Source organism: Aedes albopictus, chromosome 1 (genome assembly GCF_035046485.1).
Source record: "Aedes albopictus strain Foshan chromosome 1, AalbF5, whole genome shotgun sequence".
Lineage (NCBI taxonomy): Eukaryota > Metazoa > Arthropoda > Insecta > Diptera > Culicidae > Aedes > Aedes albopictus.
In genome coordinates this window covers 253,307,518-253,319,802 of record NC_085136.1, presented here as the reverse complement: position 1 = coordinate 253,319,802, position 12,285 = coordinate 253,307,518, and the positions used below count along the sequence as shown (strand labels likewise).

Genomic DNA, 12,285 nt, shown 5'->3' with positions numbered 1-12,285 from the left:
AGGATGTCGGATAGCAACCCGACTAAAATGGTTCTCGAGAGTCATCCGACCGGTACAAGAAGACGTGATGCGCAGCGAGCTAGGTGGGTCGACCAAGTGGAGGACGATCTGCGGACCCTACGCAGAGTGCGGAACTGGAGACAAACAGCCATGGACCAAGTGGAATGGAGACGGCTACTATGTACAGCAGAGCCCCCCCGGCCTTAGCCTGGCCGGTAAGGTAAGTAAGAGGCACTATGCCCAGGGAGTCGAGAAAATTACCCGACCGGAACGGGAATCGAACCCACCGTCTCCGGATTGGCGATCCATAGCCTTAACCACTAGGCTAACTGGAGACCCCGGAGGGCTTCTCTCATAGTTCCTTCCAAAATTACTCCAGAATTTTTTGTTTAAATTTCACCAGAGCATATACTGCTTTCAGGTATGACCCCAGAAATTTAGACCGGGATTTCTGCCAGGATTGTATCAGAAACTTCTTCCGGGATTCCTTCAGCAATGCCTTTCATGCGTTCTTCAGGAATTGATCGAGGATTTTTCCAGGAGTTCTTACTGGGATTCTACAGATGACTTTTTCACAGATTGGCGATTATTAAAAAATGTTAAAATGTTCCATCTGGAAGTACTCTTTAGAAGTTTTTTGATTCCTCGTATAAATTTTCGGGTAAATGTTATCCTAGAAGGAACTAAATGAGGAAACGAACTCTTGGAGGAATTCTTCAAGGAAGTCTTGAAGCATTTACTGAAAGAACCTCGGAAGGAGCTCTAGGAAAAATCCCAAAGAAGTTTTTGGAGCAATACTGAAAGAAGTTCTTGTAGGATTCCTGGAAGGATCTTATAAAGAATTCCTGAAGAAATCCCAGAAGGAACTCCGGGAGGAACTTCGCATAGTATTCCTGGAAGGAATTCCTGAGAACACTGAAGGAATCTCGGAACGAATTTCTGAAGCAATCCCAGAGAACATCTTCTGGAGAAAACCCGAAAGAAATCCCGGGTAAATTAGCTAGATCTCCCGGCCATATCTTCTGGAAGTAAAAAAAAACTTCTGGAGGAATCCTGGCAAGAGCTCTTGAAGGAATCACAAACGGAATCTCTTAAGAAATCTCAAAAACAAAACCTTGAAGAACCTCAGATAATCACCAAGAACTCCCTGGGTCCACATAAAACTCCTGATGGAGCCCTGGAACGAATTTGTGGAGAACCGCGAGGACTTTCTTGGAGAAATCGCGTATTTTATATTTCCTGTGGAAGGATTCCCTACAAACATTTTGTGAGAAATGTCTGGAAGATCTGAAAAAAATCTCGGCTGGAAACTCTGCAGGAATTTCGCAAAAAATCACAGAAGAAATTCCGGGAGAAATTTGCGGTGAAATCCCAGGAGGAGTCGCAAGAGAGATCCTTAGAAACAGAAAAATCAAAAAAAAAAAAGAATACCAGGAGAAATTTGTGAAGTAATCCCAGCAGGAATCACTGAAGGAATGCCGGCTAGAATTCCTGAAATAATTCTTTCAAGTTTTTTTAAGCATTGCTGCCAGAAACTCCTGAAGTTAATCCTGAAGGGATCCCGTAGAGAACACCTGATGGAATCTTTAGCAGGAACCATGGCAGGAATTTTGGCTGGAAGCTGAACAGGAATCCCTGAAAGAATCGTCCCCCGGGCGACTCTAATGAGTTTAAAACATGCCCCGTGTCGAAACTTAATGGATCACTCCATTGCAAGGCACGTTAATACGATACCAAACTGGGAACTGAAAGAATCGTAAAAGTCCCGGAAGAAATTATTAAAGAAATTCCTAAAAATAAACTCGGGAAGATTTTTTGAAGGAATCCCATTAGAAATTCATTCACGAATACCTAAAATATCCAGGATTGCCTGAAGAAATCGCGGCAGAAATCTAAATGCTTTCATATTCCTTTTCGGCATGAATCCCTTAAGAACAGACAGACAGCAGGGATGCCGAAAAGAATACCTGAAACAATCCTTTTAGGATTTTCTAAAGCAATCTCTGTAAAGATCCCTGAAGAGATTTCAGGAGCAATCCCTGCATGAGTTCCGGATGGAACATCTGGACGAATCCCAGCAGGAATACTGAAAAGATTCTCGAGAGGAATGGCTGAAGAAATTTCGGAGAGCAAGTATCTCGAGAAAATCTCTTCTCATCTAATCTTATCTCATTTCTTTACCCTACTCTCTACCCTAACCCTCTTCTCTCTACCTTACCGTCTTCTCTATGACTGTCATCATCTTGAAAATTACGGTTGGCTTTGGCTGCGCAGCGTGAACGTTGCAGTTCAGTCCTGCGGCTGGCCTGACAAAATGAAGCAGCGGGTTGTGACGCTCCTCGGAACCTTCGATGTTGCAGCGGAAGCTTAGCTTGCAGCCGGCGGTACCGTGCTCATTCAGGCACAGTTGACATAGTTTCCATCTGCGTATCGCTTCCCATCACTCTCCAAGCTGGAGCTTCCGAAACTTCTCGCAGTTCCGGATCCGGTGATCCACTCTGCCACAAATCCGACAGGGCTTCGTCTCCCTCTTAGGCTGACTCAAACTCCTACTCTCTTCGATCCGGATTCTCCGGAACGGGGGTTCTTTCTCCGTACGCAGCAACTTCGCTAGTGTCCTTCACGATCCTTGACAGGAGGTTGGATAACGTCCGCAGCGTCACCGCTTTGCTCTTCCTGCGATATCGTACCCATACCAGCTGGGTGCCAGCCGGTAGCTTCTCCGTCAGCTCCTGGATCAGCATTGGGTTGATCAAGTGCGTCGTTAGCCCGTTCCCTTCTAGGTGATCGTTGAGCTGCTGAACTACCACTCCGAAGCTGATGAAACTCGCCAGACGATCCGCTTTTGGTGGTCACTCTGGCCTGCCGTACAGCATGCGCAGTGTCTCCACAATCTTTGGAATGGATTTCGGCAGAAGTAGTCTGCTCCTCACCGAGTCCAGGGTCTCTCCTTTCAGGCACTCCTCCTGTAGCCATGTCAAGATCTCCACTAGACTGGCCCAAATACAAAAATGTCGAAAAATTCCACGGGGCACCCTCTAGAATCGTACCTTTGGATGAGAAGAATAATCTGTGAAAGATTCAGCTCAAGCGGTTTAAAACTGAGCTGGCGCAAATGAGTTGAAGGTTAGTATGGGATGTTCAGTCCAAATATATGGGAAATAGAATGACCTCCAGTCTCTCATACAGCTCATCGGTTTGGTGAGTTAGATTTGGCTCAGAATTGAAAGAATAGTAGTTGATACCCTAATGAACAACTATGTAGAATACCATATCATGATATAACTTAATATAGTTGTGGTTTTAGCCAACGAAAGCAGAATGAGGACATCTTTCCCCGTTTACTCTCAGTTGTTATATGCATCACGTGTTGGTCAGCCGTAGTTTGCGCGCTACATCATAGGCAGCTATGTAATTCTTCATTGTCTCGATACTCACCCAAGTGCGTGAGCAACGGCATCTCGAACAGCTCCTGCCTTATCTCCAGACGTTTCCGGTGCAAAATATTCTCCTTCTCCATTTCCCGCTTCGCCGTCTCCACTTCGAGCTCTTTCCGCCCCTCTTGCACTTCAGCAGGAAGAATACAGAGATTACTCGAAAAGAACCTGTAAGTACTCAGAGTTTTCGAGCGAAACGTGCCAAAGACGATCTTCGGTGGTATGCCGGAGACGAAGATCTCAGCATCCAGAAGGTGGTCCAAGCCGGAAGGATACGGTGGGCAAGGCATTAGTAGAGCCTCGTAGCCGTGCGGTTAGAGTCACCAAGCTTCTAATCGCACCATGCTGTGGGGTGAGGGTTCGATTCTCGCTCCAGGCGATGAAACTTTTCGTGAGAATATTTTCTTCTCCCTATCCACTGGTGCATGCTCTGTGTGTCCTTTGTCTAGTGTTGAGTTTCATTCAGTCTGTGCAGCCTTTGGCTGAAGACGGTGTCCGCGTCTTTTTTTTTAATAAAATAAACTGTTCTGATAACTTCTACCAACTTCTTTCAGATTCTGTATTGTGACCCACTTTTTTGTATTTCCTTTCAATTATCATGACATTTTGAAGAACAGTCCAGTTCTCTAACAATTAACTTAATTCTCCAAATTTGTATTTGCACAAAGGTGTTTTTTTACCGGAACCTGTGGCGCAATTGGTCACACGTTTGCTTAATAAGCAGATGATCATGGGTTTGATCCCAGCCCCGGTACTTTCGTCAGTTGCTCTTTCCCCCTGAGAGCAGCTGACACTGACCCTCTTCTGAGCCCCATGGCTCAAGCGAACTCGGATACTTGGACATCGGTGAACCGGCAACTAATAATGGACCCCCAATCGGACTGGAAAAAGGAACAACCGACAGCCACACATCAACATCCTTGTGCTCATCATTCTACCATGATAGGGTAGGAAGTAAAAGCAGCGTAACGGCAACAAGTCTGATATAGTAGAATTAGGCGCTATACAATGTGTTTCTCTGTGGTGTAAGTACTGCTTCCATTTGGAATCGCTCACGCTGTGCTCTTGGGGACAAAAGAGCTGTAAATTAGGTTAAGTGATTGAAGAATAAAGATAAAAGCACAGAGAACAGACGTCCAAGCTCATCAAGTGCAATTGTGTAAAGAGTTGCAACGGTTGTTTTGAAATAACTGGCAATGTGGCCATTACGCGACGCTGTCGCATTTCGAAAAGAGGTACAAATTTGCCGTTGTTTTACCTTTCGGCGCTAGTGTTGCCAAGTGTGCACCCCAATATAGTTCCACCGAGAGAATGTGTTGGATTCACTTGGAAAATAATAATTGTATTGTTGTTTTTTTTTTTTTTTTTTTTTTTTTTTTTTTTTTTTTTTTTTTTTTTTTTTTTTTTTTTTTTTTAAATTATTTATTTAATTAAAATAAAGTTCGTGTTACAATTTTAATCGACTAACCTAAATCTATACCCATCTTAGTCCTACTTGTCTCATCAGTTGCCATCAACAAATATTTAAAAAGTTTCCAAATTCCGCGTTAAACACATTCCTTTTGTTCCACCTCATCTCTCGTATTTCTTTTTTGAAAATAAACAACGATGGTTCATGAACCCTCAAATTAAATGCAATCGCTTTTGCTGTCAACCATAATGCAGCTTTACGCTGTTTGGATGATAACGGAATACTAAACTGGAGAATATCTTCTATGTCATTCACGTTTACCTTCATATTGTTTCTTATTACATTCGTACACCAGTCCCAGATCATTTTGGCTTTGGGGCACTGTTTTATGCGATGTTCATTGGTATCGGAAAGACCGCACTTTTCACATGTTGTGACGTTAATATGACCTATGTTGTATGCTTTAAGTTTCTCTTTATTTGGCACAAGATCATTCACGAAAACAAATAATTTGGCCCGATCATTAAGCGATAAAAAGCTGGAACTAATATTATCCCAAATGTTTTGCCAATCAAGTTGGAATCTTGTTTCGACTAATGGAATCTGCTTATTTTTATCGATGAAGTATTCATACATGAGATGAGTTGTCTGTAAGTTATAGTTATTTTTGATTATTATCCCTTCGCGCAACCACTCTCTAGCATTTCTTGTTAGCTTCCCGCTAATGTTCTCGTTCTGTAAATAAGATTCTTCCATATTTTGACCATTCCCATCAAAGTTGTAGAAAATATTTTTCAAGAACAACGCTTTGCATTTTGCTTCAGGGTCTACTAGACGAAGACCACCTTTGCGATAGTCCATGTAAAGCTGGTTTCTACTGAGTTTGAAAATAAAACTGGTCCAAATGAATTTTCCGCATGCTGACTTAATTTGTGCAAGATGTTGATTAGATGGCGGGATTATCTGGGCTACATACCACAATTTAGATAATACGAACACGTTTAAAACTATACTTCTTTCTATTATGTTTAGCTGTCGGACATTATGAATTTTTAAAACGCCTTTCACATTAGCTATCAATCTTCCGTAATTGGCATTTACCATTGAGCTCCAAGTTTTCTGAAAAACTACTCCCAAAATCTTCAAAGAATCAGCTTCTTGGATGCGCTGTGGACCTATACTTGCATTGTTCAGGCGTAAAAAATTTGACTTGAGGTAATTCAATCGAATCTGAGCCACTAGTCCGTACGAATCAAGAATGTAAAGTAAGTTATCGAATTCAATATCATTTTTTACAAAAACCACTAGATCATCAGCATAAGCAAACACATTTATGAACTTGTCATGCACAAGCACACCTGGAATGCTATCAGCTATTTTCCTTATCAGGGGCTCTATATACAAGACAAAGAGCACCATGCTCATTGGGCATCCTTGTCGAACAGAACAATTAATTTTGATTTCTCTAGAAAGAAATCCATTAATCAGGATTCGAGATGATGCATTCGCGTAAATACGTTTCAGACAGTCGATAAAAGTATCAGGGAAGTTGAACTTCTGCATTACCTTCCACAAATAATCATGGTTTACTCTGTCGAATGCTTTATTCAGGTCCAAACTGACAATACAGCCTTTAAATTTTTTCGATTCACACGATTTTGTAATTAATCTCCTGAGATTTTTCAAATTATTTCCACATGACATGTTTGGAATGCAAGCTGTTTGCCCTGGACCAAGCAACTTATCGAGAAATTTCATTGTACGTTCAGCAAGAAGTTTCATAAAAAGCTTATAGTCACAGTTTAGTAAGCTTATTGGACGATAATCATCGAAATTTGATCTACTACAATTTTTCTTTGGAATTAGTGTAATAATTCCATCCGAGAAGTTTTTCGGAGGAATTATCGAACCATCTAAATAAGAATTGAAAACCTGAACTAAATCATCTTTGTAGCAATCAAAATTTTTTAGATAAACTTCGTAAGTAAGCCCGTCAGGTCCCGGTGACTTCTTTTTGGAGCAACGCTGTAATACGGACCTCAACTCTTCTTCAGTTATTCGTTTTGTTACTTCTTCTCTGTCCTCAATTGATAAACTTCTAGTAATATAATTTAAAGGGTCATCATTTGTATTTTGCTCGACATTGGGAGCATCCGGTTGAAAAGTACACGAAAAATGTTCAAAAGCAAGCCTGCTCAACTCCATTGGGTCAGTTACTATTATATTTCCACTGCAAATTTTAAAATTACCGCAATTTTCCATTCGTTTGATTTGTGCTGCAACCTGGAATATATTTATCATTTCACCTTGCAGCAAATTTGCGTCCTCTATATTATTTCCTAAATGTGTCAATCTTTGATGTTCTATTTCGATCAAACGAGATTTGATCATTCTAATATCTAGCAAAGTTGGTTGACCAGTGCTCTGCCTCTGCGTCCATTCGATCATTTTTCCATAAAAATAACTTTTTTCATTTGAAATTCTGGTATTTAACAAAAAACTTTCACGTTTGAAGAACTGTCTCATCTTATGTTTAGCTACTTCATTCCACCACCTACTTCTGTCAGTCGTAAAAATATGACGCAATTTCCATCCTTGATATTCATCAACCAAACGAGCGCAAACAGAATCGTCTTTAGCAAGAGAACTGTTAACCTTCCAATAACCTCGCCCTATTGGAGCTACGTCTCCAACAGATCCCCTAATTGTCATTAAGATTCCAAAATGATCGGAAAATGCCACTGGGATAGTCACAAAATCAACAACTTTCTGTAGAAGGAGTGAACTGGTATAAAAACGATCCAATCTTGACGAGCTATCGTTTCTTATGAAAGTAAAAGCGTTCTTTTTAAGCTCAAAAGCGACATCTTTCAATTTAAACATTTCGATGAGCTGTTTCAAGCCTGTGCTGAAATTTTTAACCGAGCTGTTGGAGTCACCATTGTTTAAAATGCAGTTAAAATCGCCACCAATTACATCGATCTTTTTTCCCCCTTTACCAAGATGAACCGCTAAATCATTGATAAACAACTGATCTCTCTCTTTTTTCCTATTACTTCCCGAAAACGCATATATATTAACGTAATTTACTCCATTAACGACCACAGATGATATTCGCCCGTTGGGATCCAACAATGGTTGACTAAACTCAAACGAATTACGAATCAATATGGCGGTACCTGAACCATTTTCACCGATATTAATTAACGGAGAGTGAGAACGAATAAAAGAAAAATTAGCATAGCAAACTTCCTGCAAAAAAATAATATCAATATCATGATTGATGACGAATTCTCGCAACAAACTTTTGTTGATGGCACTTGACGAACTGTTGAGATTAACTGATCCAACCTTGAACACGTAATTCATATTTACACAAAGTGATACTTTCACTACAACAAAAAAAATCAAGTATAATACATACTCACGATTGCCTTATTTACCCTCCCGTTGGCTTGCTACCGATTTGCTTCTTCTTTCCTTCTGACTCAGCTTCAGCTGCTTGCTCCGGGCTCGTGTTGACACTTTTTGCCATCCGCTGACGGTCGTACTCTCGGCATCTTTCCCTTTCTCCACCGTCGACGTATCCGACAGTGAGCTATCATCGGTCTCCACGCTCTCTTTGCATCGATCGTTATCTCTCGCTCGTTTCAACGGGGAACCTTCCGTCTCCATGTGCTGGTGAGCACCATCATCCGTGGTCGTCGTGGCTGTATGTGATACACAAAGACCGTGCGCCTCCTCGGTGTGCGAAACGCCATCCGCCTCCATCGTGTGAGTAACCGGTTCCGCAGTCTCTGCTACCGTCGTGTCGTTGTGTCGTGTCTCGTTCGGTTTCATTCGTTGAATCACACCTTCGCTTCGCTTCGCCGGTGTGTCCCCTTGGCCAGCTTCGTCGTTCGACGTCCGGCTTTTAGCTGATGATGAACTGGTACTAGCTCCAAACAGCGCGTTCAAATTTGTCATTTTTCCGTCTACTCCATTGTCTTTCTGATTCGGGCCCGCCGCATTTCTTGTTTTACTCCACACCGCTTTTAGAGCCCCGCTATACGATTCGGTCTGATCTGTTCTCAGCCTTTCGTTAACGGAGCGCCTCTTTGGACAATCAACCTTGATATGTTCCGTACTGCCACATTGGTAACATTTGTTCACTAACCCCTCGTAATACACCCGTGCACGGATGTTCCGGATGCTGACAGATGCTGGTATCTCTTCACCTTCCTTGAGTTCCACGTACAAGCCTCGAACTGAAGTCCAAATTGGATATCCAGTTTCAGCTCCGTATGTTTCGCGCACCATGCGCTGAATATTTCCATATTTGGACATAACTGCCCAAATCTCCTTGTCCTCGATTTCCGGCGGCAAGTTGAACAGCCTAACATACCGAACCACAGAGTTGGCAGCCGACAAGGTCACCTTGCAGCTCCGATACTTGTCAATCACGAAATCCATCGTTCCTGGCAAACGACCCAGCGCCTTCAACATATCTTCCTCCGTTCTGAACTTAATTATCACCGACATCGTCATTTTGTCTTTGTACATGGATAGTAGTTCATCAGGCCTCAGTTTCATTTTATCACGCATAAATGCGAAAATGTCCGCATCTGCTGGTTCCGCACTACCACTTTCGAAACGCACTCGCAAGGAATTGACCTTGAGTTCAGCCATTTCAGTTTCTGTCTGTCCTATTGTTTCGAGGACTCCGTTTGGAAATAAAAAACGAATAAAGAGAAAAGAAACACTCGCGCTACCGATACACAATCGAGACTTGCTTGGTCGCTCTCAAAACACGTCTGTTCGGCACAGGAGCTAAACACGAACTGTTGTTCAACTCACTTCTAATTTAAAGAGATGAAACAAGTTGTCAATGGGTTGCACAAATTTTGTTGTTGAATTAGTGAAATAATCATAAACATCTTTTTATTTGACCAAATACAGCACAGTCTCTGAGTAGGAAAGTTTAAAGGTGCGCTAGTGAAATATTTCTTTAGTTAGCGCCATCATGGCGTCGAAACAGGTTTTTAGGTGGGAAAGTCACCGTCGATGCCGCTACTGAGCTTGTTTTTAACTTTACACAAGATTTTCAGGCAATTTTGTTCGAGCATGTTCGTCTGTTCTCTGTGATAAAAGGTTGTTTTTTAATTATTTCAACATTAGGTTAGGTTAGGTATCTTTATTAGAGAGATTTTCAGCCCGAGGCTGGTTCCGCTCTTATTTCAACATTATTTATCACCAAATACCTAATTTTATTTAACTTTTTGTCATAACCACTGTCTCAACAAGTTGTCCAAGAAATACCTCCATCAAGACCTGGAAAAAATCGATAGAGGTATTTGCACAACATTTTTTCTGACATCAAGTTTCTTATTTTCTAAGGTTTTCTACGAAACGTAACAACCACCACACAGATTCTTAGCTTTTCTGAACACATTTAATTAAAACTAATTGTTTTTTTCAGCTTATTCGATCCTTCAGATGGCATAGTTTTCCATACCATAAAAAATGAATACAGTAAGCAGTAATTAAGACATTCGTTTGCTTAACGTTTGTTAACTTGTTTAGAAATTTGAAACACAATTATTTGCATTGAGAAGGCCCGTAACGATGGTTCGTGATCATATATTCCATTGAAAATTACTCTAATCAATCGATAAATAATTTTTCTTATCGAAACAGTAACTTTCATTGTGTTTGGAAAAAATATTTTTTTTTAAATAAATTTGGTATTATTTGCTTCGTTAGAATGTTTATTATAAGAGCCAAAAGAAACATTTTTGGATATTATGCTTAAATTGAAATGGCAGCCAATCGTTAGTGTATTTATAATTTCTGAAACAGTCTATATATATTGCATACCATGAAATCATTTTTTTTTTTTTCAATTAGATGCAATGTCAGAATGCAAGGCAGCAATGTCAACATATCGAGGAGTAATACTATAGTTATTTATGTGACGAGTTGCAAAAAGTTGATTTTTTTCAACACGAGCCGTACGAGGCTTGCTGAGTTGGATAAATACGAAGAGTGCTGAAGAAAACGAGTTATGCCACGAGTAACATTCAAAATTTTATGCATAATTTTTTTTTTTACATTATGCAATTCATTTCAGTTGCATACTGCACCAGTTCGGAAAAAATGACCATTATGATATCGAAATGAGTTATAAAAAATAGAAATTATAATACTGAATTGCATAAAATGTTTAATATAATTTTATTCGAGCGTGTCTTTTCGCCTGAACATTGTATTTTACACCCACTTCCCCTACCACTTTTTGTCGTCATCGCGTATAAAAACTTCTTACCACCCATCAGAATCCATCAGTTTGTGTTCCGCGCTACTGTGACCGCTTTCGTATTGCGTGTGTGTGTCTGTCTGTCTGTTTGTTCGACGATCCTTATCCAACCGCCGCGCTACCGTTTCGCGATGAACTACAAGAAGAACCTGTTGCTGCTGTACGACCGCCCGCGGGAACCCATTTTTATGGGCAAGGGCAAGTCGGTGTTCGATGTGCCGGATAACTACCTGACGGATCGGTATCGCCCCATTGGGCCGGAGATTCAGAACCGATTCGGGGAGCTGGCCGAGGAACGCATCCCGGTGCGGAGCATTGCTCTGCCGGATTTGCGCATTCCGATGTCGCTGGGACGGCAGGAGCAGTTTTCGCTGTTCATTCCGCGGCACCGGAAGATTGCGGCGCGGCTGATCGACATCTTTATGGGTGAGTTATGAGGGGGTTTTATGTGGACGGGAACGGAAATCTTAGATAGTTGTGTGTTCCTGTTGTGAAATTTTGAACAAATTTTAACCGTTTCAAATACCCAGATTCGTTTTAGTGACTGAATTTACTTCCTGTGGCTTTTCAGCAATTTGAGTAAAACGGATTGTCCCAAAGTGAAGTTTGATAATTCTCTTCAAGTTAACCGCAAGTACAGAATATCCGGCGGAACTCCTGAGTGGTATATAGCGTACTCGATGGCGGTTCAGTTGACGCTGTTGAACACATTCTTCAAATCCTGCGAGACGACTTCGAAATAGCAGATTCCCCTTCGCTCCTTTGGAGCGCTATCTTGGCCGTTTTGGTAACAGCCCTAATAGCGTCTACCGTCGATCAACCCTTCCGGAACCCGAACTAGTTATCCGAGAGACCAGAGTTAACTGGTTTATTGGTATTGTCCAACAGTCTCGATAGAATGATCCGCTCCAACAGTTTCTCGGCGGTGTCCAGAAGGCAGATAGGTCTGTATGCCGACGGATCGCCAGGTGGCTTCCCGGGTATGACTTTTTCACCTCTCTGCAAATTTGCTTCAACCAAGGCACATGTGCACAGTCATTTTGAACTCGTTATGGCTAGTCTCGATGGCCGTCTTAATGGCTACTGTTGGCATACTATCCGGACCTGGAACCTTGTTCAACTTAATTGACTTCGATATTGCG

General features: G+C 41.5%; 2 protein-coding genes across 2 annotated transcripts in view; one reads left to right on the top strand and one right to left on the bottom strand.

The window, feature by feature from the left end:
* Positions 1 to 12,285, bottom strand: part of LOC134285574 (tachykinin-like peptides receptor 86C) — a 545,193-nt gene that overhangs the window by 333,176 nt on the left and 199,732 nt on the right. The window lies entirely within an intron of this gene.
* The window catches only part of LOC109622447 (phenoloxidase 2), a 70,713-nt gene continuing 69,621 nt past the window's right edge, over positions 11,194 to 12,285 (top strand). Inside the window, exon 1 of the mRNA XM_020076773.3 lies at positions 11,194 to 11,569. Within this exon, the coding sequence (XP_019932332.1) occupies positions 11,275 to 11,569 (295 nt within the window). The 5' untranslated portion in view covers positions 11,194 to 11,274. The remainder of the gene's footprint in view (positions 11,570 to 12,285) is intronic.